Source organism: Stegostoma tigrinum, chromosome 35, assembly GCF_030684315.1.
Source record: "Stegostoma tigrinum isolate sSteTig4 chromosome 35, sSteTig4.hap1, whole genome shotgun sequence".
Taxonomy (NCBI): Eukaryota; Metazoa; Chordata; class Chondrichthyes; order Orectolobiformes; family Stegostomatidae; genus Stegostoma; species Stegostoma tigrinum.
In genome coordinates, this window is record NC_081388.1 from 6,209,343 (window position 1) to 6,236,684 (window position 27,342).

At 48.6% G+C, this 27,342-nt stretch overlaps 1 protein-coding gene across 2 annotated transcripts in view; it reads right to left on the reverse strand.

The window, feature by feature from the left end:
- Positions 1-1,766: 1,766 nt before the first annotated feature.
- LOC125447549 (protein Niban 1-like) overlaps positions 1,767-27,342 on the reverse strand; it is a 64,252-nt gene continuing 38,676 nt past the window's right edge. For both annotated transcript variants that reach the window (XM_059639918.1, XM_059639917.1), the window contains 7 exons: positions 25,173-25,335; positions 19,571-19,761; positions 17,548-17,709; positions 13,242-13,358; positions 9,075-9,182; positions 6,637-6,751; positions 1,767-3,776 (listed from right to left, as the gene is read on the reverse strand). In XM_059639918.1, the coding sequence (XP_059495901.1) occupies positions 3,487-3,776; positions 6,637-6,751; positions 9,075-9,182; positions 13,242-13,358; positions 17,548-17,709; positions 19,571-19,761; positions 25,173-25,335 (1,146 nt within the window). In that variant the 3' untranslated portion in view covers positions 1,767-3,486. The remainder of the gene's footprint in view (positions 3,777-6,636; positions 6,752-9,074; positions 9,183-13,241; positions 13,359-17,547; positions 17,710-19,570; positions 19,762-25,172; positions 25,336-27,342) is intronic.

Consider the following 27,342-nt stretch of genomic DNA (forward strand, 5'->3'; position numbering starts at 1 on the left):
GAAGGGTCTGGGCCCGAAACGTCAGCTTTTGTGCTCCTGAGATGCCGCTTGGCCTGCTGTGTTCATCCAGCCTCACATTTTATTATCTTAAAAATAAGGAGGCTGCCGTTGAGATAAGGAGATAAATGGGAGACATTGAATTTTGGTAAAACAGACTTATATGATTTTTAAAAATTGAAAGTCGGGCTTTGGGTAGTGTTGTAGGACAGAGACCTAAGGGTTCAGGTACATAATTCTTTGAAGGTTGCATCACATGTACACATGTTAAGAAGGTGTTTAGCGCACTTGCCTTCATTGCTCAGACCTTTGAGTATAGGAGTTGGGAAGTCATGTTGAGGTTGCGCAAGACATTGGTAAGGCTTCTTCTGGAATACTGTGTCCAGTTCTGGTCGCTCAGTAATAGGAAGGATATTATCAAGCTGGGGAGGGTTCAGATTAGATTTAGCAGGATGTTGTTGGGAATGGAGGGTTTGAGTTATAAGGAGAAGCTGGATAGGTGGGACATTTTTTTCCCACTGGAACATGAGAGGCTGAGGGGTGACCTTACAGAGGTTTATAACTCGGGGGATTTTAAGATGAGGCATATTTTCAAGGTGAGAGGAAAAGAGTTAAAAAGGACATGAGGGACAATTGTTTTTACACCGAGAGTGGTTCATGTGTGGAATGAACTGCCAAAGGAAGTGGTAGATGTGGGTACAGTTTGAACGTTTAGAAGACATTTGGATAAGTTCATCAATAGGAAAGGTTGGGAGGGATATGGCCCAGAAGCAGGCAGGTAGGGCTAGTTCACTTTAGGATTATGTTCATCATGGACTGGTTAGACCAAAGGGTCTGTTTTCATGCTGTATGACTCTAAGAGGTGGTGAATCTTTGGAATTCTCCTCCAGGGAGATCAGACTTTTAGTATATTTAATGTATTTTTGATTATCAATGCCATAAAGATGAATAGGGTTAATGTGGGGAAAAGGCAGGAGATAGGTAATAGAACCAGAGCAGGTACAAGGGGCCAAATGGTTTCCTTCAATGTTGTAACAAATCTGTGATTCTGAGGAAGGCATTGACATGTTCAATCAGTTGAATGAGTTCAATGAGTTGAATAGTGGAGCAGTCTCGATGGACTGAGTGACATACTCCCAATCCTACGTCCAATAGTGAAATAACTGGACAGAGGCTGGCATCTCTTCACCAACTCACCCCTTATTTACATGTGGGCATGTGTGTCCAGCCAGCTCAGACTCAGCTCCTTAAGCCTGGAGATTCCTGTTTATATCCGTCAGCTAGGGCTCCCTGATTAGACCAAGTTAGCAGTACCAATCAAGGATCTCATAGTCAATAAGGTCCACCAATTCCAAACACTACAAATGGTTTATGGAGTGACTCACTAGGCTATTTCAGAGTCAAAAATCACCCACAATGATGTGGGCTTTAAGTCACGTCTGTCTCTGACTATCTTTGTCTAAAGGACAGTTGAACTAGAATGTTTTATGAACTATATTTTAAAAATCTGATCATTTCATAGTCACCAATGCTGACACAGGCTTTATAACTTCAGATGTAATTAAATGAAGCTGAAGTCTCCAGCTACGACCGTGGGGATTATTGGTCTACTCATAGAATAACTGTGCAACCCATTGAGCCACAGCTAATGTTCCCATTATAAATAAAACAATGAAATTTTATAGGCCACTGGAGCCAGAGCATTTACTTATGACTTAAGGAGGAGTCAATGAGGACTGAACACATGGTTTTTATTACAGAAAGTCCAGTTAAGTATTAAAGTGCTGTGCCTTCAGCTAAAATTGCTTGTCATTAGTGCCTGTAAAAGATGCACTTGGATTGACTTAGCTGTTATGATTTGACAGGTCTCCCAGGAGGGCTCGCTCTACTACAAGCTCATATTTCTCAGGCACAAATCCCCTTTTAAAAACCGAAAGAACTGCAGATGCTGTAAATCAGGAACAAAAACAGAAGTTGCTGAAAAAGCTCAGCAGGTCTGGCAGCATCTGTAAAAAAACAAATCAGAGTTAACATTTCAGGTCCGGTGACCCTTCAAATCTGCTTTTGTTGTCTTCAACAAAAGAATCATATAGATTAAGGGTTAACGAGATAAGGATATTGAGTGATCAGCCTCAATGTGATCATATTCAGAAGGCTCACCTGTCCCTGAGCTGTGAACAGCTGGTTTATAAAGAAAAGATCCATTCCCGGAAGCCAGACTTCTGAAACACACTGAGAACTACAGCCCATTATAGGATGTTGAATAAATAATTAGTGCAACTTGTTGTTACTTGTGTGTCTATACATAATTCATCCCAGTTAGTTGTATTTTCAACACTGAGTGAATTCACTCATTGAACACAACTCTTGCTACTAGAACCACACGTCAACCTTTGGTTGTAATTAATCTGTCAAATGTCTGAGGTGTAATCCCAAAACCCATTTAACTTTAGCCAAGCAACATTTAAGTAACAGACACTCGAACTCCCGGCCTCAGGGTGGACTCGAGCTCCCGGCCTCAGGGTGGACTCGAACTCCCGGCCTCAGGGTGGACTCGAACTCCCGGCCTCAGGGTGGACTCGAACTCCTGGCCTCAAGGTGAAGCCCAGCACAGTCTAGATGGAAGGACTGATATTCTGAACTCTTATTTCTCTACTCCTCTAATTTATTGTTGGACTCTTTACTTCTTTATTTTTCAAATATTTTTCCCGAAGAATCTGTACCTAGGTACCTAAGATGGCATTGTAAGTGGCAAGTTGTACACTTTTCACTGCGCTCATGGGAGTAAATATGACAATAAAGCTCATTCTAATTCTAAGAAGGAGGCCGTTTTGCACATTGATTCTCAGTGAGCCCCCTGTAGAGTGACCCAGTCTGTCCCATTCTCCCACTCTAAGCCTGAAGCAAGTTTATTACCCTCAAGCGACCATTTGATATTGTTTTGAAATCATTTGTAGTCACCACTCGTACCAGCTTCAGGGGCAATGAGGTCCACGTTGTTACCACTCGCTGTGTAAAAATGTTCTTCCTCTCATTACCCCAACATTCATTCCCCCAAAACCTCAAATCTGTGTTCCAGAACATCTAACATAATATTAAATTAAATGTATAAATTAAAAATAAATTGCAACAGGACAAATCTTATAATTTATCATCATAATTTGCTAATAACATAAGTGACTTTACTTCCAAATGTTGCTTTTACCCTTTATGGCTTCTCCATGGGGTCAGTAGGAAAGTGGAGGCTGCATCAGATCTTATCAAATGACACAGGAGATTGGAGGGGCCAAGTGGCCTATTCCAAATCCTAATTCTTATGGGAGAGGTTCCCCACACTTTTCCATTGTCCTCGTCAGCTTTATCCATTTAGTCTGATATAGGGTTATAATTATCTATGAGATGTAGAGAGTCTCCACCATCAGTTTCTACGTGATCTCCTTCAGGTCATCAAGTCGGATTGAGCGGTGGGTTTCGGTGGGTGTTCATTGTCTATTCAGTTGACTTGCCCTCATCCAGAAACTGATTGGCACCATCCCAGTTCCCTTGTAGACACTGCCATCCATCCTCCACCTCGCTCAACTTGCTGCTTTCCAAAGTTGCAAGCGATCCCATTCCTGAGGTTGGCTCTGGCAACTCCTCAGGACTTGCTGGATGACTGGCATTAGACGGAGATGTCCCCAGATCCTCAGCAATGTCCAATTGGGCATTATTGTTCCAAAGGCCACCCATACTTTCATTGTACAAGCTGTAGCATGGCTGAGTGGAGGTCTCCTTCATAGCTGTGAAGGAAAGATACAGAATGAGAGGGAGCCAGTAGATTTTGTAGGTTCGGTTTTTAACCTATAGAGGGATGAACATAAGCAAACTAGTCAAAGTATTCTTAATAAGGTGAAGTGTATCATGAAATTAATATGGAGTTCATTGTAGATAAACGTTCAATACTGTGTTCAATGCTGGTCTCCTGGCTTTAGGAAAGTTGTTGTGAAACTTGAACGAGTGCAGAAAAAAGAGAACCCAATGTGCAGCTGAAGGAACACAGCAGGCCAGGCAGCATCAGAAGAGCAGCAAAGTTGACATTTCGGGTCAGGACCTTTCTTGATGCTGCCTGGCCTGCTTTGTTCCTCCAGCTTCACACTGTGTTATCTCTGACTCCAGCATCGGCAGCTCTTGCTATCTCTGAAGGGTTCAGAAAAGATTTACAAGGATGTTGCTAGGATTGGAGAGTTTGTGCGAAAGGAAGAGGCTGAATAGGCTGGGGCTATTTTCCATGGAGCATCAGAGGCTGAGGGTTGACCTTACAGAGGTTTATAAAACCATGCGGGGCATGGATAGAGTGAACGGACAAGGCCTTTTCCCCAGGGTAGGGGAGACCAAAAGTTGAGAATGTAGGTTTAAGGTGAAAGGGGGGGGTAAAGATTTAAAAGGGACCTGAGGTGTTAACTTTTTCATACAGAGGGTGGTGTGTGTATGGAATGAGCCGCCAGAGGAAGTGTTGGAGGCTGGTACAGTTACAACATTTAAAAGGCATGTGGATGGGTACATGAATAGGAAGGGTTTAGAGGATATGGACCAAGTGCTGGCATATGGGACTAATTTAGGATATCTGGTCAGAAAAGCTGAGTTGGACTATTTCCATGCTGGACATCTCTATGACTCTAAATGTCCCCCCATTCTTCGATTTCCCCCTTTGCAAATTGTTCCTTCTATCCCATCCCATGTGCCCTATTTCTCCTTCTATACACCATGCGTTGTCAATGATGGTTGATCTCCTCCATTTGTTTGCTCACACCCAGGGCAAGACTTCCCTGCTGGGATTCAGGACCCCAAGTTACACTCAGACTGGGGGTGGGGGGGTCCATCCCCTGCAGCATGTTGGCAGTGATCTGCTGAGGGGATGTTGGTTGATTGGTGAGTTCATGGCCAAGTGTCCGCCCCTAGAATTCCCCCCAACCCTTGCCATCCAATGAAAGATGTTTTTTTGTTTTTGAAGCCAGTCATTTGGAAACACATGCAACCTGCCATCATGGGTAAGGATGAGGAGGGCGTGAATTTCCATCCTGCGGCGTACCCCTTACTCAGCACGGTTCACAAAACTGAGGGAGGGAGTTAGTCACGGCTGCCAGGATGGGGAGGGCAGCCTGCAGCAATTGCTGTGTATACTGGGGATGTTCCATACCGATCTCAAGCATTGGGTGCCTCTGACCAACATCTTTAATTCACCTTTTCAATGGTTTAACACATTGCCCTGCCACTTGAAGGCGAGGGGTTGTTCCACCCCTGATCCAGCCTTTGTGAAAATGACTGAGGCTATGGCAAAGTACCAGCATGTCAGTCGGGACTACCCATGCTTGCCCACCTCCGTACCTACTACCAGGATTACCCACGCCTGCCCACCTCCATACCCACTACCAGGATTACCCACGCCTGCCCAACTCCATACCCACTACCAGGATTACCTACGCCTGCCCACCTCCATACCCACCACCAGGATTACCCACGCCTGCCCACCTCCATACCCACCACCAGGATTACCCACGCCTGCCCACCTCCATACCCACCACCAGGATTACCCATGCCTGCCCACCTCCATACCCACCACCAGGATTACCCATGCCTGCCCACCTCCGTGCCTACTACCAGGATTACCCACGCCTGCCCACCTCCATACCCACCACCAGAATTACCCATGCCTGCCCACCTCCATACCCATCACCAGGATTACCCATGCCTGCCACCTCCATGCCCACCACCAGGATTACCCACGCCTGCCCACCTCCATGTCCACTACCAGGATTGCCCACTCTTGCCGATCTCCATACCCACTACCAGAATTACCCAGTCTTGCTCACCTCTGTTCCCATCCCACACTGGCACCAAAATCTTACCTGTTATTTCTTCACCTATCTCCTTGCCCTTGCTCACTCGCCACACTCCGAAGATATGCAGGATAGGGTGGATTAGCGATGCAAAAATTGCTCTCTCGTGCCCAGGGATGTGCAGGTTAGGTGGTATAGTCATGGGAAATGCAGGGATGGGGTAGGCAGGAATGGATCTGGGTGGGATGCTTTTTGGAGGGTCGGTGCAGACTTGATGGGCCAAACAATCTCTTTCCACACGGTAGGGGTTCTATGATTTGCCTCCGTGAAGAGGTCTTGTGTAGGATCCCTACCTCTCATAAGTTCCAGATTCAAGTCCCACCTTGGGACTTGATGGTCATGGAAGATGCATCGTGGGACAACATGGTGGCTCAGTGGCTAGCACTGCTGCCTCACAGCACTAGGGACCTGGGTTTGATTTCATCCTCGGTGACTGTCTGTGGAGTTTGTGTGTTTTTCTGTGCTGTAACAATTCTGTGATATACATACATCGTATGGGAGGCCATGTAGGCCACAATTCCTATAGTGAGTCACAGAGTCACATGGCTATACAGCTCGGCACTCTATTCTATTCGGTGGTAATGACTGGCAACAATTAAAGATATGCCCCTTTAAAGGTACACACACATTGTAACACTACACCACAGTGCACCGGAAACTCGACACAATTTTAACTATTCATTGATTTAATTAGTTCCGTGGATGCTAAATCAGCTTTTTATTTTTCGGGTCTCACTCCAAACCCGCAACACAAGCAACGTACCCTTGTTAATTTCATCGGACACAATGTGGAGGACGAGCTCATTGTAGGTGCTTTCGATCTGTATCAGTCCCTCATCGTCGTCAGCGCAGAGACACCCTTCATACACCGGGAGTTCCTGCAAGGCAGTTTGCACAATGTGACTCACTCTGCACGGCTGTGCGCCACCCCCCCCCCCCCCCCCCCCCCACCCCCTGCCACCCAGTGGAGCTTCCGTTCAGAAATGCAGTGCCACTCTGTGGGGAAGGGGGCAAGGCTAGTCACGTGTTGCTTTGCACAGCATGGCACCACATTGCCATTGATGGGCAGCTATTAGTGGAGCTGTCCCTCCCCACTTCTTAATTTCTAAACAAGGGTCCAGACCCGAAACGTCAGCCTTTCCTGCTCCTCTGATCCTGCTTGGCCTGCTGTGTTCATCCAGCTCTACACCTTGTTATCTCACACTCCAGTATCGTCAGTTCCCACTATCTCTGCAGTACTGAAGGTGTTTTGTATGTTTCAGAAGTACTTAATTGGCTTTGAAAATACTTTGAGATGTGCTGCATCAGTGAAAAGTGTGATATAAATGCAAGCCTGTTTTTTAACTTTTAGGTCAAAGACACAGTTCTGTTGACAGTCAGGCAATAGCGAGAGACACAGAGCTGTGCTATTGTAGCACCTTCCGGGAGGGTATGCAGCCGAAGCAAAAGGAGCGAATAGGTGGCCAAGGCGGGCAATAAGGTAGGAGAGGAACCGTTAGGAAAACTGGGCGTAGAGGAGGAATAAGGATCAAGGAAGAAAGCTATGCAATATTAAACCATGGTTGGCAGCAAGGTCCTGAGAGGGAAAATGGATAATGGAGCTGGTGAAAGGTAGAGACCAAAACTCATGGCAAAAAGCTAATGATGAGAAGGGCCTGGGAGAGAAAGCAATGAGGTACAGGAATAAAATGGGCAAGAGGGAGAGAAAGGAGGTAGAAGAGAAACAAATATGTGAAACAGACAGAGGAAGAGAGGCCAAAGGAAGGAGAGACGTTAGGTGACAGGAAGAGCCGGGAAAAGTCCACCTGATAGATAAACAATTTTTGGCGTCAATGTTTATTCATTCATAGGATGTGGGAGTTGCTGGCCAGGCTAGCACTTACTGCTTATCCCTCAATGCCCAGAGGGCAGCTAAGTGTCAACCCACTTTGCTGTGGGTCTGGAGTCACATGAGGCCAGAACAGGTAAGGATAGCAGTTTCCTTCCCTAAAGGACATCAGTGAGCCAGATGGGCTTTTTCGACAATTGACAATGGATTTATAGTCGACATAGGGCTAGGGATGTGAAAGATCTACAATGACAGGGGCAGGGGAGGGGGGTGAGAGACAGGGGATGACCGGGGCAGGGGAGAGGACTGACAGACCGAGGATGACCGGGGCAGGGGAGGGGGCTGAGAGACAGGGGATGACCGGGGCAGGGGAGGAGGGTAACAGACCGAGGATGATCGGGGCAGGGTAGGGGGCTGACAGACCGAGGATGACTGGGGCAGGGGAGGGGGCCTACAGACCGAGGATGACCGGGGCAGGGGAGGGGGCTGAGAGACAGGGGATGACCGGGGCAGGGGAGGAGGGTGAGAGACAGGGGATGACAGGGGCAGGGGAGAGGGTGACAGACAGGGGATGACAGGGGTAGGGGAGAGGGATGAGAGACAGGGGATGACAGGGGTAGGGGACAAGGATGAGAGTTGGAGGATGACGTTGGTAGGGGAGGGGGTGAGAGACCAGGGATGTAAGGGGCAGTGCAGGAGGGGGTGAGAGACCACGGATGACAGGAATAGGGGAGGGGTGTGAAAGGCAGGTGGTGGTGGGGGAGGGGAGGCGGCTGAGAGGTGGGGGATGACATGGGTTGGGGGGGGGCAGGTGAGAGACCAGGGATGACAGGAATAGGGGAGGGGTGTGAAAGGCAGGTGGTGACAGGGGTAGGAAAGGGGCATTAGAGTTGGAGGATGCCATGGGTAGGGGAAGGGGGTGAGAGCCCAGGGATGACAGGGGTAGGGGAGGGGTGTGAGAGGCAGGGGATGACAGGGGTAGGGGAGGGGTGTGAGGCGGGTGGTGACAGGGGTAGGGGAGGGGTGTGTGAGGTGGGGGATTTCAGGGGTAGGGGACGATATGAGATACTTCTTAAGGAAGGGGAGTGGGTGGGTGATGAGAGAGCAGTGACAACAGGAGAGCGGGTGAACTGTTTAATCCACTCAGTTTGTGGGCAAAATGCATGTCCCTTTCCACGGGGTTTTGCAAGGCAATGATCAAGCCTGAAACAGCGGCTAGCTATGTTCCAGCCTCTATTTTGAAAGAACTGTTGTGAAACAGCCGATAGCACTCACTAAGCCACTGCTGCCTGGGCATTCCCACGGTTGCGGTCTCAGACCCCCAGGTGGGAAGCTCTGCCAAGGGGCTGTAAGCCTGGCACTTACTCACTCACCGGTTTGCAGATAGGCTCGACTGTCTTCAGCACATATGGAAGAAAGATTTCCAGGAGAGAATCCCGAACAAACTGCCTCCCAGCTGCCGCGCTGTCAGAGTCAAACTTCTACAGAGGAAGAGATGACAAGCTGGTTACTGACCAATCCCAGCAATCAGAATTGGGTCACAAATCCTTTTCGCATTATAAAGACAAAGAGGAATTGAGTTAACAATTCAAGTTCAATATGGCTCCAATTTTCTGAGTCACATCAGTCTCAAAAAATTAACTCTGTTTCTATCTCTACAGTTATTGCCAGACCCTCGCTGAGTTTCTCTGGCTCTTTATGTTTTTATTTCAGATTGCCAGCATTTACAGAATTCTGCTTTTATCCTTGCCGTGACGTTTGGCTTATCTACATAAGGCAGCCTTACATCTGACTGCCTCCTGCTAACTGGTCAGAAGGTCCTAGTGGTATCTCTTTATACCCCTACTGAAACGATGTGCTCCGTCTCTAAAGGCACCTAGACTTGGGCATAACCGGGGAAGAGGGCCACTTAATCAGGTATCATGTGCCCCTCCATGTGCCCATTGCCTGGGTCTGTTAATGACCACCTTGGCCGAGCCCAGGATCAGACCCAGGATGCAGCCTTCCAATCTGCCCATCCCCTTCTGTACTGGGTGCCCAACGATCCAGAAGGTGGGGTTGAAATGCAAATAAAACTTCAGATTTACACCCTTCCAAAACAAAACAACAAAAGGGAGACTACAGCCTCACACACACAATCGCTCTTTCGATAGTTTCCCAATCAACCTGTTCAGCCGCCTACTGGAAAAGGTAGGACATGAACCAGGGCCTCCTGGTTCAGAGGTAGGGACATTATCAGTGGCCACAAGATCACCTCAACGTTGGTGAAGGCTCTTGTGGAGTACTGTGTCCAATTCGGGTTGCCCTGTTGTGGGAAGGATATTATCAAGCTAGAGAGGGTTCAGAAGAGATTTACCAGGATGCTGCTGGGAATGGTGGGTTTGAGTTATAAGGAAAGAGTGGATAGGCTGGGACTTTGTTCACTGGAGCATAGGGACATTAAGAGATAATCTTATAGAGGTTTATAAGTCGTGAGGGTGTAGATAAGGCAAATGGTAGGTATCCTTTTCCCTAGGGTGAATGATTTCAAGACTAGAGGACATATCTTTAAGGTGAGAGGGGAAAGATTTAAAAATGACAGTGGGACAATTTTGTACACACAGAGTGGTTCATGTGTGGAATGATCTACCAGAGGAAGTGGTGGATACGGGTACAAATACAACATTTAAGAAACATCTGGTTAAGTTCATGAATAGGAAAGGTTTGGAGGGATATGGGCCAAACGCAGGCAGGTGGGACTAGTTTAGAACTGTACAGCACAGGAATGGGCCCTTCAGCCCACAATGTTGTGCCGAACATGACGCCAAATTAAACCAATCCTTTCTGCCTGCCCTTAGAACATAGAACATACAACACAGAAGATAGAACATAGAACAGCACATTACAGGCCCTTCGGCCCCCAATGTTGTGCCAAACTTTTACCCTAATCCTAAGGTCTATCTAACCTCCACCCCGATCTTATACTAACATCTATATGCCTATCTAATTGCCACTTGAATGCCCCTAATGAGGCTGATTCCACGAGCGTCTCCAGCAATGTATTCCACGCCTCTACCACTCTCTGAGTAAACAACCTACGTCTGACGTCTCCCCTATATCTACCTCCACTCACTTTAAAACTGTGCCCCATCGTAATAGCTACCTCCACCCTAGGAAAAAGACCCTTGGTCCTTATCCCTCCATTCCTTGCATATTCATGTGCTCATCTAAAAGTATCTTAAACGTCCCTGTTGTATCTGCCTCCAACACCTCTCCTGGCAGCTCATTCCACATTCCTACCACTCTCTGTGTAAGAACTGCCCCTGACATTTCCTTTGAACTGCCAAAGTGAAACACCTCACACTTACATGGGTTAAACCCCACCTGCCATTTCTCCACCCTTATCTGCATCTGAGCCACATCCCGCTGTATCCTTTGACAACCTTCTATGCTATCCACAACTCCACTGATCTCTGTATCGTCTGCAAACTTATTACCTCACCTATCTCCATTTTTATCAGAGTCATTTATGTATATCACAAATGGCAGAGGTCCCTGTGGAACACCACTATGCATGGACCTCCAGCTTGAAAAACAACTTTCCACCACAACCCTCTGGCTTCTATGGGCAAGCCAATACTGAATCCACGTGGCCAAGTCACTGTGGATCCCATGCATCTCAATCTTCTGGATAAGCCTACCACGAGTGATCTTGTCAAAAACCCCCCTTACAAAAATCCAGGTAAACAACATCCACTGCTCTACCCTCATCAATCACTTTCGATATCTCCTCGGAAAATTCAATCAAGTTAGTAAGGCATGGCCTGCCCTGCACAAAACCATGCTGACTGCCCCTGATTCAGCCATGCTTTTCCAAATGGGTCTAAATCCTATCCCTGAGAATTGTCTCCAACAGCTTCCCAACCACCAATGTGAGATACACTGGTCTGCAGTTTCCTGAATTATCCTTACTTCCCTGCTTGAATAGAGAAATAACATTAGCTATTCACCAGCCCTCCAGGACCTCTCCTGTGGTGAGCAAGGATACAAAGATCTTGGTCAAGGCCCCAGCAATCTCCTCTCTTGTCTCTCTCAATAACCCGGGGTAGACACCATCAGCCCTGGGGTCTTATCAACTTTAATGCTCTTCAAAAGATGCAACACCACTTCTTCCTTGATTTCAAAATGCCCCAGCATATTAGCCTGCTCCACACAAATCTCACCATCCTGCATATCCTTCTCCTGGGTAAAAACCAAGGCAAAACACTCACACAGGATCTCACTCACACTCTCTGCCTCTAAGCACAAGTTCCCTTCTTTATCCTTGATTGGTCCTACCTTCTCCAATAGTTATCCTCATGTTTTTAATGTATGTATGGAATGCCTTGGGATTCTTTTTAGCCCTACTTGTGTCATTGCCCCTACTTGTTCTCCTAATTCCCTGCTTGAGTTCTTTCCTGCATTCTTTATACTCCTCATGGGCCATGTCCAATTTTAGCTTTCTAAACCTTACCTATCCTTCCCTTTTTCCTTTTGACTAAGTCCATAATCTCCCTTATTACCCAAGGGTCCCTTACCTTGCCATCCTTGTCCTTCCTCCTTACTGGAACATGTGTCCTGAACTCTCATCAACAGGTTTTTAAACAATTCCCATATGTCAAATGTGGATTTTCCTGGTAACAGCTCCTCCTAATTAACACTCCCGAACTCCCAGCTAATACTTACAAAGTTTTCCCTACCCAAGTTCAGTACCTTACCACAAGTTTATTTTAGTGGTTGGCGTGATCTGGTTGGGCCCAAGCATCTGCTTCTGTGCTGTATGACTCTACAACTCTTTTTACATTATTTTAAGAGCTCATAAAGCCAAACTAGTAAGGGATAATCTTTTAAAGGGCAAATAAAACTCTAGGAAACTTGCTTGATCAAACTAAAATGTGATTCTGGAAGCTGATAATGCACTCTAGTCGTCTTGGCACTAACTGACTGCAGACAGTCTCTTCTGCACCACAGAACACAGCCTGCTCCCTCTCCAAGACTAACCTGGTGCAGACGTAACCAAACAGTATCCCTTCATACCATTTTGATTAACCAGTTTAACCAAAGCAGATTGAATAAGCAGGGGACAGCTTTGCAGAGAGGCACTGAAACCAAACGTAATTCGAAAGGAGAGTTACAACACTTAAACTGAAATTTGATCTGGGGGACTGATCATTCACTCCTGTTGAGTCTCGGAAGACCTGAGTCATTCCAACACACGCCATGTGATTCCACACAGCTTTATAAACGAACCGAGCACTTTATTGAACAATGCTACTCACCTCTGTATCTTGACAATATAAAGAAACATGCCATCAAAAAGCCAGAACAACAGGACATTGGATAATATCTGTTGTCTCGCTCACGAAGAACGATTCTCTTTAGCCCTACTTGTGTCATTGCCCCTACTTGTACTGTGAACTCCCTCCAGTTCACAGAGTCTTGAAGATATTAAGATGGGATCCACTCACGCTGTGAGCTGTACAATCATCAGTCACACACTACTCACGCTGGGCAGCACCTACCTTCAGTACTCGCACTTGCGTGTTGTCGAGACGTTGGCTAACTTCAGCGGAGAGCCCAGTGGCTGGCTGTGTAGAAACTAACAAGTGCTGAAAGGTATAAACTGCATCTTCCAGCAGCTGCAAACAGAAGACAACGAGAGAGAGAATGCATGAAATGGGCCCCGTGAGACTCACACTGTCAGATTTTTGGTTCCATTCATTGATGGCTCCCTGACATGGCCAGCAATTATTGCCCAACCTTAACTGAGCTTGAGACGATGAGTCAGCATAGTCCTTGTGTATATACACCCACAGTGGATATGAGGTAGGGAGTTGTTTACCATTTGTTAATGGGATGAGGCCAGGCTATCTGGCTGGGCTATCATTTATCACCAATCCCATATTGCTCAGAGGGTCTGAGTTTGGAGTCACATGTAGGCTATATTGGGGAAGGTAGATTTCCTTCCCTAAAGAGCATTAGTGAACCAGATGGATTTTTAACAGCAATTGTTGCAGTAGACTAGCTTTTTATTTTGGAGTCTGTTTTAAATTCAAAATTCACTAACTGCTATGTTGAGATTCGGACCCGTGTCCACAGAACATTCAGCCCCTCGTGTTGAAACTGGCCCTCTGAAACAGCCAAACAGTCAGACCCACAATCTCTCATTCTTTCTTCATCATTCTGCAATATTTGCTCTTCAAGCCTTTATCTAATTCTCCACGGGAAGTTACAAATGTGTCCACCAACTTTTCTGGCAGCAGGGTCCAGAGATTTGCTGCCTGTAACAAATAAAAACTCATCATGGATCCCAATCTCTGAATCTCTGCTTCAACAACGCTTCTGCTGGTACAAACACTTTTGGTTCATTCATACTGTCAAATAAACAGAATTTCTTTAATAATTATTGCATGCTTCTGTGAAATCTTCCCTTAATCGTCCGTATGTTTACAATCTCACCTTCTCCACAAGTGAAACTTTCCATCCCTACTCACATCCTAATCCATCTCCTCAGCATCTTCCTACAAAGTTTAAGGTTTGGTATTTAGAATTTTTTAAAAAATCCCATCATCGGATGTGGGCATTACTGGCTGGGTCAGCATTTAATGGTCATCCCTAGTTTCCTCTTGAGAAGGTGGTGGCGAGCTGCCTTCTTGAGCTGCTGCAGTCCTTGTGCTGTAGGTGCACCCACTAGGGAGAGAGTTCCAGCATTTTGATCCAGTAATACTCAAGGCAATATATTTCCAATTCAGGATGTTGAGTGGTTTGGAGGGGAGGGGAACTTGCAGATGATGGAGTTGCCATGTATCTATTCCCCTTGTCCATTAGGATGGTAATAGTCCTGGGTTTGGAAGGTGCTGTCTTGAGAGCATTTGTGAAGTTCTGCAGTGCATCTTGGAAATGGGACAAACTGCTGTTACTTAGCATTGGTGGCAGAGGGGGTGAATTTTTGTGGATGTGACGACAACCAGGCTGCTTTGTCCTGGAGAGTGTCCTGTGCGTTGTTGGGGCTATACTCAATGAGGCAAGTGGTCAATATTTCATCTCACTCTGACTGAGGCCTCATAAGCCGTGGACAGGTTTTGGAGGGTCAGGAAGCGAGTTACTTGATATTGGATTCCAAATCTCTGAATTGCTCTTGTAGCCACAGCATTTATTTGGATGGTTCAATTCAGTTTCTGGTCAAAGGCAATCCCCAGGATGTTGGTAATGAGGACAGTGATGATAATGCCACTGAATACCAAGGGACAATGGTTAGTCTCTCTTGTTGAAGATGGTTATCGCCTGGCGTTTGCGTTGTGCAACTGCTATGTGCCACTTGTCAGCCCAAGCCTGGATATTGTCCAGATTTTGTTGCATTTGAACACACACTGCTTCAGTATCTGAGGAGTCACGAATGGTGAACATTGTGTAGTCATTGGCGAGCATCCTCACTTCTGACCTTATGATGGAGCAGCTGAAGATGGTTGGGCCTAGGACACTACCCTGAGGAGCTCCTGCAGAGATGTCCTGAAGTTGAGATGACTGACCGGTAACAACTGCGACCATCTTCCTATGTGTCAGCTATGACTGCAACCAGCAGAGAATTTGCCCCCTGATATCTATTGATTCCAGTTTTGCCAGGGCTCCTTGACATCACACTCGGTCAAATAGGCACAATATTCCAGCTGAGGTCTAAGCGATGATTTTGAAAGTTTCACTGTAACCTCATGGCGCTTTTGTTACATCTTTCGCTTTGCAAAGGCTCAGAACAAAAATTAGAATCCTGCATTTTTCAAAATCAACTTGCCCTGCTGCCTTCAAACTCAAAGTTTGGATGTGCCCTTGTGAAAATGCAGCTTCTCCCTCAATATTCACCCAAAGGTTATGTCTAAGCGCTGTCAAGAGTTGATAGCAGGGCATATTCTGAGGGATGCTTTCTTTGCCTCAGTTGATTGTGTTCTCATGTCTGAGTCACAAGATTCAGAGTTTAAGTCCTGATCCAGCAGTTGAGTGGAAAAATCATGGTGACACCCAATGCCATCCTGAGGAAGTGCTGCACTGTCAGAGGTGCTATCTTCCACAGGCGACGTCAAACTGAGGGTCCACCTTCCCACTTGGCCTGAAGTTGAAGATTCTTGGCACTCCTGGGGACGAGGGAGGGAGTTATTCCTCCTGCTGTGCCCACTATGTGGCCTTCAAAGGACATGGCAAAACCAAATTTGCTCCCACGGCCCTGCTGAGGAGAGCTAGCCTTGTGTGAATGGGCTGCTATGTCTCCTCATTATAACAGTGACTACACTTCCAGTGGCTGTAAAGCATCCAGTGAATGTAAGTCTCCTGATCTGGCAGAAAGGAGTCAATCGGGAAGGGGCAACTCTTTCACACAGAGGGTGGTGCGTGTATGGAATGAGCTGCCACGGGAAGTGGTGGGGGCTGGTCCAGTTACAATATTAAAAAGGCATCTGGGTGGGTACACGAACAAGAAGCTTTTAGAGGGAGATGGGCCGAATGCTGGCAAATAGCACCAGGTCAGATTGGGGTGTCTGGTCGGCACGGACAGGTGAACTGAAGGGTCTGTTTCCGTGCTGTATGAATCTAATAAGAAACTGAACCTACTGTTAACTTTGACCCAGTCAGTCCCCCAACAGGAATGAGCTCCATGGCTTTCACCTTGGAGGCTGATGATTTACAGTAACCTCCAGAACAATGGCTGGCTCGCCTTTGTAATTCAATGAGGTCTTTTCAAACTTCCTTCGTTTCATCTAATTACATCCTGTTTTCCACTATGGAACAGCGTGTGCATGGTTGTGTGCAGGTTAATCTATTTGTGTGGCTTTATCTCTGCAAGTGTAGGTTTATCTATCTGCGAACAGGCTCACGTGTGTTCTGACATGACATTTGTGCACATGTATTTGTCTGTGTGCGAGTGTCAATTAGCCCATCAGTCCCTTGTGTGCAGGCATGTGTGACTGACGTGTTTGTGTGTCTGCGTACATAAGTGCACATGTGTGTGTGTGGTTGTGTGTCTGTGTAGCTGTGTGCGGACAACTTTTTGCATTTGTACATGTCTGTGTACGTGTCTGTCTTTTTATATGTCTGTGTCTTTACGTGTGTCAATGTGGATGTGTGATAGTCTCTGTACATACTCTGCAACTGTCTCTGTGTTTCAGTGCCCATGTCTGTATATGACTGTGTATTCTGTCTCATTGTTTATGTGTGACTGTGTGTGTCTGTATCTGTCTGCGTGCCTGCAGGACCATTTAAATCTCTGTGTATCTCTCTGTCTGTGTGTAAAGCTGTCTATCTTGCACGTGTGTATGTCAGCAACTGTATCTGTACGTTTGTGTGTGCCTGTATTTTTCTGTCTGTGTGTATGTGTTTGTGTGTATCTCTGTCTTCTTGTCTGCGTGTGTCTGTGTATGTAGGTTTGCATCTGGGGGGTCCACATGTTTGCCTGTCTCTTTGTGTGGTACGTGTATGTGTACGTGTCACTGTGTGTGTCGGTCTGTCTGAATGTGTCTGTGTGTGTGTCTGTGAGTGTGTGTGTGTGTGTGTGTGTGTGTGTGTGCCAGTCTGTGCACGCAAGTGTGTGTGTCAGTCTGTGTGTACATCAGTGTGTGTGTGTGTGTGTGTGTGTGTGTGTGTTTCTGTGTATGTGTGTGCCAGTTTGTATGTGTGTATGTCTGTGTGTGTGTGTGTGTGTGTGTGTGTGTGTGTGTGTGTGTGTGTGTGTGTGTGCGCGTGCGCATATTCGTGTGTGTCTATACATCAGTCTGTGCATACGTGTGTGTGCGTGTGTGTGTGTGTGTGTATGTGAATTCTCAAAGTCTACTGGATGTGTGGCACCTGTTGGATGATATTCTGTGCCCGCTGGGTCAGAAGTCGAACGCCAGCGAAAGAGAATCGAGGTGCCAGCTCGCTTAGTGACTGCTCCAGTGTTTCTATCTTCTCATAGCAGTGATTCAGCTGGGCAGATTGATACGGCAGGGCTTGGAGCTGGCCGAAAACCTGAAAGAAAGGTTGATGAGAAACTCGAATGAGAACGGCAGAGGAAGGAGCCTTGAGCCTATACCCCTCCAGCACCTAGTGACAAACGGGACTAACTGAGAACAAAATTCAGGGCAACCACACAATCAGATGACCACTTTGGGATCAGACTGAAGCTTCTCCCTCAGTCACATCCACCCAAAGTCAGGTTACATCTCCACTAACTATTAACCAGAACCTACAGTGACTTATGACCCAGAGACTGGATGCCAATGATGTGCAACTCAGAGCCCAGCCTCTTGGCATCTGCAATACCACCAGCTGGCTACTGCCCTACCAAGCTACTATGTGCCCATTTTTCATCAGCCACCCCACGACCCGAGAGCGAATGTTTCCCCCTCGTGGGGCAGTTAGAACAAGAGGTCATAGTTTGAGGATAAGGATGAGCAGACTTAAAACAGAAATGAGGAGGAATTACTTCTCTCAAAGCATCAAAAATCGGCGGAACTCACCCCTGCCCCCTCCCAAAGTGCAGTGGACACTGGGACATTGAGTAGATTTAAGGAGACAGATTTTTAATTATGTCAGACATGGACACGCTGAGGATTTGGTTAACTAACCGGAAACAAAGAACATAAATGTTTCATTGTCAGCTTGGACCTAATGGAGTGAAACAGGGCTCAGTGCTTCAGACTCAGTTATTGACAATCAGTATAAATAATTCACATGAAAGAAGCTTGCACAGTTTACCAATTACACAAAGATTGGTGAGAAAGTAAGTCATGAGGAGGACTTATTCTACAAAGGGATTCTAGTAGGTTAAGAGAGTGGTCAAAAAATTGACAAATGGACTGTAAGAGATAGTAGGAACTGCCGACTCCGGAGAATCTGAGATAACACCGTATGAAGCTGGATGAACACAGCAAGCCAAGCAGCATCAGAGGAGCAGGAAGGCTGACGTTTCAGGTCTGGACCTGAAAAAGCCTGCTGTGTTCATCCGGCTCTACACCTTGTTGCCTCAAATGAAGTGTAATATGTTATTGACCATTTTGGATGTATTACTCTTTAGTACAGAAGGATCTGGTCATGAATCACAAAACGTTACTATGCAGGCACAGCAAGTGAAGAGAAAGGCAAGTGGAGCGGTGTCATTTGACGAAAGCGGAATGGAATACAAATGAAGAATATTTTGCTATAATTGTCAGGGATGCTGCTGAGAGTTCATCTGGATTACAGTGCAGTGGCTGCCCCCAACCTCCTGGTGGCACTGGTATTTCCATTCCATGATGGCGCCCTTGTCATCCAGAGAATTGGCTTCCTCTTATCAAATCAGGCTGTAGTACACCTTTGGCTGTCCTTTAGAGAAAGACATTAATAGCCACTGAGAGGAGATTCAATCCAGGTTATCTCCTGAGGAACGGTTTAGTAAGTGGGCCTATATCCACTGGAGTTTAGAGGGACAAGTGATTGAAACTTACATAATCCCAGGAAAACTTAATAAGGTAGATGCTGAAAGGACGGTTTTCCTTGTGGGAGAGAGTGAGACTATGGAGCGCAATTTAAAAACAAGAGAACTTCTTTTTAACATGGAGAAAAGGACCATTCCTTTTCTGTGAAATTCTGTGACCAGTGGAGGCAGGGCCATTGAATGTTTTTTAAGACTGGGTCAGAGCAAAGAAGTTCAAGGGATGGGAATGGGAGTTGATGCTGCAATCAGATCAGCCACGATCTTCTAAAATAGCAAGTAGTTTTGGGGGGCTGAAGGGTCTACTCCTCCTCTAATGCACATGCCAGTACGTGTCTATGTATCAAACACTTTGCTGCTATTCCTCTGTTCCCAGGCAGGAATGATGGTTATGAAGGAGAGATTATAGATTGGTACCTCAGCCAGTGAGCTGCTGCTGTGCTCTGTGCTCTTCACCACACTGATCACTCGGTTCACTTCCTCAGAGAACAGTCTTCGAGTTTCCCCAAGGCCAGCGTTCATGGGATCGGCCAGCTTGTCCCGTGCTAACTCCATGTGGGGCTGTACCTGTGCCTCACAGCACCATTGTATCCGGTCACCCAGTGACTCTGTGGGCAAACAACTCATGTCAGGATTCAGCCTCACCAGCAACATCCATCCCAGTGCCAGCCCCATCCCTTGGCCCACACTGTCCCTTGGCCAACTCCACCCCCCTGGCCATCTCCATCCCAGGCCATCTCTGTCCCAGGCCCATCTCTGTCCCAGGCCCATCTCCGTCCCAGGCCCATCTCCGTCCCAGGCCCATCTCTGTCTCTTGGCCGTCTCAGTCCCCTGGCCATCTTCGTCCCAGGTCCATCTCTGTCCCGTGGCCATCTCCGTCCCAGGCCCAACTCTGCTCCAGGTCCCTCTCCGTTCAAGGCCTATCTCTATCTCTTGGCCATCTCCACCCCAGGCCCATCTCTGCCCCTGGCCTTTTCTGTCCTAGGTCCATCACAATCCCAGGGCCATCTGCATCCCCTGGCAATCTCCGTCCGAGGTCCATCTCCATCTCCTGGCCTTTTCCGTCCTAGGTCCATCACCATGCCAGGGCCATCTCCGTCCCCTGGCCATCTCTGTCGCAGGCCCATCTCTGTCCCCTGGCCTTTTCCATCCCAGGTCCACCTCCATCCCAGGGCCATCTCCATCCCCTGGCCATCTCCATCCCAGGGCCATCTCCATCCCCAGCCATCTCTGTCCCAGGGCCATTTCCATTCTCTGGCCATCATCATCCACTGGCCATCTCTATCCCAGGGCCATTTCCAGCCCCTGGCCATCTCCATCCCAGGGCCATTTCTGTCCCCTGGCCATCTCTATCCCAGATTCATGTCCACCCCAGGACCTTCTCCATCCCCTGGCCATCTCCATTCCCTGGACATCGCTATCCCCTGGCTATCTCCATTCCAGGTACAGCTCCATGCCTTGGTCATCTCCATCCCAAGTCCCTCTCCACACCTCAGCAAATCCATCCCATGTCCATCTCTGTCCCACATCCATTTTCATCCCTGGCTATCTCTGACCAACATGCAACCCCATTCCCTGCTGGTTCCCCTCCATCCCACTGCCAGAGGAATAATCCTGCACAAAATGACTCACATCACAGAAAAACCCTGAGTAATGGTCTTGGACAGATTCATCAATTTGATTCCTGTGTTTGTCTGCCTCTTACAGGACACAGGGGGATGAAACAGGAGTGAAGGATGGCCAGATGGTCCATGTCTGGCTGGTGTGGGATGAATTGATCAATTGACCTTGCCATTTCCCTCTGCTGGACAAATATGGTAATGCAAGCAGAGCTGTGAGCATAAATGGCCGTGTGGATTCTGCACCACAAAAGACTGAGATTTGGTGAAGCCAATTGAAACTTTCAGGAGATAATGAGAACTGCAGATGCTGGAGAATCCAAGATAATAAAATGTGAGGCTGGATGAACACAGCAGGCCAAGCAGCATCTCAGGAGCACAAAAGCTGACGTTTCGGGCCTAGACCCTTCATCAGAGAGGGGGATGGGGAGAGGGTTCTGGAATAAATAGGGAGAGAGGGGGAGGCGGACCGAAGATGGAGAGAAAAGAAGATAGGTGGAGAGAGTATAGGTGGGGAGGTAGGGAGGGGATAGGTCAGTCCAGGGAAGACGGACAGGTCAAGGAGGTGGGATGAGGTTAGTAGGTAGATGGGGGTGCGGCTTGGGGTGGGAGGAAGGGATGGGTGAGAGGAAGAACAGGTTAGGGAGGCAGAGACAGGTTGGACTGGTTTTGGGATGCAGTGGGTGGAGGGGAAGAGCTGGGCTGGTTGTGTGGTGCAGTGGGGGGAGGGGACGAACTGGGCTGGTTTAGGGATGCGGTGGGGGAAGGGGAGATTTTGAAGCTGGTGAAGTCCACATTGATACCATTAGGCTGCAGGGTTCCCAAGCGGAATATGAGTTGCTGTTCCTGCAACCTTCGGGTGGCATCTTGCGACTGGGAGGTGCAGTTGTTTGTTGCGAACTGAGCGGAGGTGTTCTGCAAAGCGGTCCCCAAGCCTCCGCTTGGTTTCCCCAATGTAGAGGGAGCCACACCGGGTACAGTGGATACAGTATACCACATTGGCAGATGTGCAGGTGAACCTCTGCTTAATGTGGAATGTCATCTTGGGACCTGGGATAGGGGTGAGGGAGGAGGTGTGGGGGCAAGTGTAGCATTTCCTGCGGTTGTAGGGGAAGGTGCCGGGTGTGGTGGGGTTGGAGGGCAGTGTGGAGCGAACAAGGGAGTCACGGAGAGAGTGGTCTCTCCGGAAAGCAGACAGGGGTGGGGATGGAAAAATGTCTTGGGTGGTGAGGTCAGATTGTAGATGGCGGAAGTGTTGGAGGATGATGCGTTGTATCCGGAGGTTGGTGGGGTGGTGTGTGAGAACGAGGGGGATCCTCTTTGGGCGGTTGTGGCGGGGGCGGGGTGTGAGGGATGTGTTGCGGGAAATACGGGAGACGCGGTCAAGGGCGTTCTCGATCACTGTGGGGGGAAAGTTGCGGTCCTGCAAGAACTTGGACATCTGGGATGTGCGGGAGTGGAATGTCTTATCGTGGGAGCAGGTGGGGCGGAGGCGGAGGAATTGGGAATAGGGGATGGAATTTTTGCAGGAGGGTGGGTGGGAGGAGGTGTATTCTATGTAACTGTGGGAGTCGGTGGGCTTGAAATGGACATCAGTTACAAGCTGGTTGCCTGAGATGGAGACTGAGAGGTCCAGGAAGGTGAGGGATGTGCTGGAGATGGCCCAGGTGAACTGAAGGTTGGGGTGGAAGGTGTTGGTGAAGTGGATGAACTGTTTGAGCTCCTCTGGGGAGCAAGAGGCGGCGCCGATACAGTCATCAATGCACCGGAGGAAGAAGTGGGGTTTGGGGCCTGTGTAGGTGCGGAAGAGGGACTGTTCCACGTAACCTACAAAGAGGCAGGCATAGCTGGGGCCCATGCGGGTGCCCATGGCCACCCCCTTAGTCTGTAGGAAGTGGGAGGAGTCAAAAGAGAAGTTGTTGAGGGTGAGGACCAGTTCGGCTAGGCGGATGAGGGTGTCGGTGGAAGGGGACTGGTCGGGCCTGCGGGACAGGAAGAAGCGGAGGGCCTTGAGGCCATCTGCATGCGGAATGCAGGTGTATAGGGACTGGACGTCCATGGTGAATATGAGGTGTTGGGGGCCAGGGAATTGGAAGTCCTGGAGGAGGTGGAGGGCGTGGGTGGTGTCACGGACGTAGGTAGGGAGTTCCTGGACCAAAGGGGAGAAAATGGAGTCCAGATAGGTGGAGATGAGTTCGGTGGGGCAGGAGCAGGCTGAGATGATGGGTCGACCAGGGTAGGCAGGTTTGTGGATTTTGGGAAGGAGATAGAAACGGGCCGTGCGGGGTTGGGGAACAATGAGTTTGGAGGCTGTGGGTGGGAGGTCCCCTGAGGTGATGGTTTTGGAGATGATGGTTTGGTGCTCGGGTGTGGGGTCATGATCGAAGGGGCGGTAGGAGGTGGTGTCGGAGAGTTGGCGTCTGGCCTCGGTGATGTAGAGGTCAGTGTGCTAAATACCACTGCGCCACCCTTGTCTGCGGGTTTGATGGTGAGGTTGTGGTTGGAGCGGAGGGAGCGGAGGGCTGCCCGTTCTGCAGGGGAGAGGTTGGAGTGGGTGAGAGGGGTGGAAAGGTTGAGGCGGTTAATGTCTCGACGGCAGTTGGAGATGAAGAGGTCGAGGGAGGGTAGGAGGCCTGGGGGTGGTTTCCAGGAGGAGGACTTGTGTTGGAAGCGGGTGAAGGGGTCAGTGGAGGGAGGGTTAGGCTCCCGGTTGAAGAAGTAGGCATGGAGGCGAAGGCAGCGGAAAAACTGCTCTATGTCTAATCGTGACTGGTTTTTTTTTCTTTGGGAAGGCGCCGGGTGTGGTGGGGTTGGAGGGGAGTGTGGAGCGAACAAGGGAGTCATGGAGAGAGTGGTCTCTCCGGAAAGCAGACAGGGGTGGGGATGGAAAAATGTCTTGGGTGGTGGGGTCAGATTGTAGATGGCGGAAGTGTCGGAGGATGATGCGTTGTATCCGGAGGTTGGTGGGGTGGTGTGTGAGAACGAGGGGGATCCTCTTTGGGCGGTTGTGGCGGGGACGGGGTGTGAGGGATGTGTTGCGGGAAATGCGGGAGACAGGTTCAAGGGCGTTCTCGATCACTGTGGGGTGGATAGTTGCGGTCCTGGAAGAACTTGGACATCTGGGATGTGCGGGAGTGGAATGTCTTATCGTGGGAGCAGATGCGGCGGAGGCAGAGGAATTTGGAATAGGGGATGGAATTTTTGCAGGAGGGTGGGTGGGAGGAGGTGTATTCTATGTAGCTGTGGGAGTCGGTGGGCTTGAAATGGAAATCAGTTACAAGCTGGTTGCCTGAGATGGAGACTGAGAGGTCCAGGAAGGTGAGGGATGTGCTGGAGATGGCCCAGGTGAACTGAAGGTTGGGGTGGAAGGTGTTGGTGAAGTGGATGAACTGTTCGAGCTCCTCTGGGGAGCAAGAGGCGGTGCCGATACAGTCATCAATGTAACGGAGGAAGAAGTGGGGTTTGGGGCCTGTGAAGGTGCGGAAGAGGGACTGTTCCACGTAACCTACAAAGAGGCAGGCATAGCTGGGGCCCATGCGGGTGCCCATGGCCACCCCCTTAGTCTGTAGGAAGTGTTCCCTCTACAGTGGGGAAACCAAGCGGAGGCTTGGGGACCGCTTTGCAGAACACCTCCGCTCAGTTCGCAACAAACAACTGCACCTCCCAGTCGCCAACCATTTCCACTCCCCCTCCCATTCTTTAGATGACATGTTCATCATGGGCCTCCTGCAGTGCCACAACGATGCCACCCGAAGGTTGCAGGAACAGCAACTCATATTCCGCTTGGGAACCCTGCAGCCTAATGGCATCAATTGGACTTCACCAGCTTCAAAATCTCCCCTTCCCCCACCGCATCCCTAAACCAGCCCAGTTTGTCCCCTCTCCCCACTGCACCACACAACCAGCCCAGCTCTTCCCCTCCACCCACTGCATCCCAAAACCAGTCCAACCTGTCTCTGCCTCCCTAACCTGTTCTTCCTCTCACCCATCCCTTCCTCCCACCCCAAGCCGCACCCCCATCTACCTACTAACCTCATCCCACCTCCTTGACCTGTCCGTCTTCCCTGGACTGACCTATCCCCTCCCCACCTCCCCACCTAAACTCTCTCCACCTATCTTCTTTTCTCTCCATCTTCGGTCTGCCTCCCCCTCTCTCCCTATTTATTCCAGAACCCTCTCCCCATCCCCCTCTCTGATGAAGGGTCTAGGCCCGAAACGTCAGCTTTTGTGCTCCTGAGATGCTGCTTGGCCTGCTGTGTTCATCCAGCCTCACATTTTATTATCTTGAAACTTTCAGGACTTTAGGATTCAGGAGGTCCATGTCTGCAAAGATGCAATCACTGTTGAGTCTCAGATCTATTTGGTCTCTAACCACAGACAGGTTAAAGTCAGCCTCATACCTTGGAGTTTGGCCACAAGCTGCTTCTTGGAGGTGAGGATCTGATTGAAGTCTGGGCGGATTTTCTTCTCCAGTTGCAGGTTTTGCTCCTCAATGTCCCTGAGCAGAGCCTGGAATCCCTCGGAAACGTGGGTTTCCACCACTGTGTACATCTCCCCAATCATCTACAGAGAAAGAAAATACAACTGATTTCACCAGATCCATTTTATACAACAAACTAGGTCATTCGGCCCAACTCTTCTGTGTTGGCCTTTGTACTCCACACATGCTTCCTATCACCCTACTTCACCTAATCATTAGCATTTCCTTCTATTCCTTTCTCTGCCATGTGGCATGGTGGTGTAGCTTTATGTCTTAAAAAATAATTTGTGGGACATGGGCATCACCGGCTCAGCCAGCATTTATTGCCCATCCCTAGTTGCCCCTTGAGAAGGTGGTAGTGAACTACTGCTATTGGTTAGTATCATAGAATCCCTACAAGTGTGGAACGGGTCCTTTGGCCCAACAAGCCCACACTGACCCTTGGGGCATCCCACGCAGACTCATCCCCCTTTAAACCACCTAAGCTACACATCCCTGAACACTACAGCCACTTTCCTATGGCCAATCCACCCAACCCGAAGGAAACCGGAGCACCCAGAGGAAACCCACACAGAAGCAGGGAGAACGTGCAGACTCCACACAGACAGTCGCCCGAGGGTGGAATCGAACCCTGGTGCCTGTTGCTGTGAGACAGCAGTGCTGACCAATGGGCTACCATGCCACCTGAACCAGTAATCGAGAACTCCAGGGAAGGCAGTGGTCTAGTGGTGTTATCATTAGATTATTAAACCAGGAAATTCAGCTAATATTCTGGGGACCTCGGTTCGAATTCCATCACGGCAGATGGTGGAATTTGTGATTCAATCCCTATATCTGTAATTAAGAATCTACTGAATCCTTCAGAGAAGAAAATCCTCCTTCCTCACCTGGTCTGGCCTACATGTGACTTCCAGAGCAATACGGTTGACTCTCACCTTAAGTCAAGGAACAGCGTGACACAGTGAATTATACCTCACAGACAGTGACCCAGACACCATAACCAGCACTCCAGATATGTTCTGTCCCACTGGCAGGACAGGCCCAGCAGAGCTTGTAGCACAGGGCTACACAGTTGGAAGTGAGTTGCCCTGGGAGACCTCAACGTTGACCCCAGACTTCATTAGGTCTAATGGATTCAGGTTAAACAAGGGCAAACAAATCACTTACTAATTACTAAGTACCGTCCTCCCATGGCTGATGAATCAGTACTCCCCCACGCTGAGCAACACTTCGGCGGAAGCACTGAGGATGGCAAGGACACAAAATGTACTCTGGGTGGGTGTTTTCAAGTCTACCACTAAGCATGGCTCAGCAGCAGTACTACTGATCGAGCTGGTCGGGTCCGAAAGGGCATAGCGGCTAGACTGGGTCTGTGGCAGGTGGTGAGGGAACCAACAATTGGGAGAAACATATTTGACCTCATAGAGTAGAGTCATGGGGTAATACAGCATGGAAACAGGCCCTTCAGCCCAAACTGGTCCATGCTCACCATGGTGCCCATTGATCTAATTCTAATTGCCCACATTTGGTCCACATCTCTCTAAGCCCTTCCCACCCACATACTTCTTCAAATGTTTTTTAAATGTTGCTATTGTACCTGCCTCTATCACTTTCTCTGGCAGCCCATTCCATATAGACACCACTCTCTGTGTGAAGAAGTTGCCCCTCAGGTCCTTCTTAAATCTTCCCCCTCTCACCTTAAACCAATGCCTTTCAGTTTTCAATTCCCCATCCCTGGGAAAAGGACTATATGCATTCATCCTATCTATGCCCCTCATGATTTTACATCCCTCAATAAGGTCATCCCTCGTTCTCCTACCTTCCAAAGAATAAAATCTTATCGTGGCTCTTTCTCTAACTTAGGCCTACTAGTCCTGGCAACATCCTCATAAATCTTCTTTCCACACTTTCCACTTTAGCTATGCCTTTCCTATAACAAGGTGACCAAAACTGTACACAATACTCCAATTGCGGGCTCGCTAATGGCTTATATAACTGTAACATAATGTTCTAACTCCTAATCTCAGTGACTCGACTGATGAAGGCCAGCATGCTAAATACCTTCCTCATTACCCTGCCTACCTGTGATG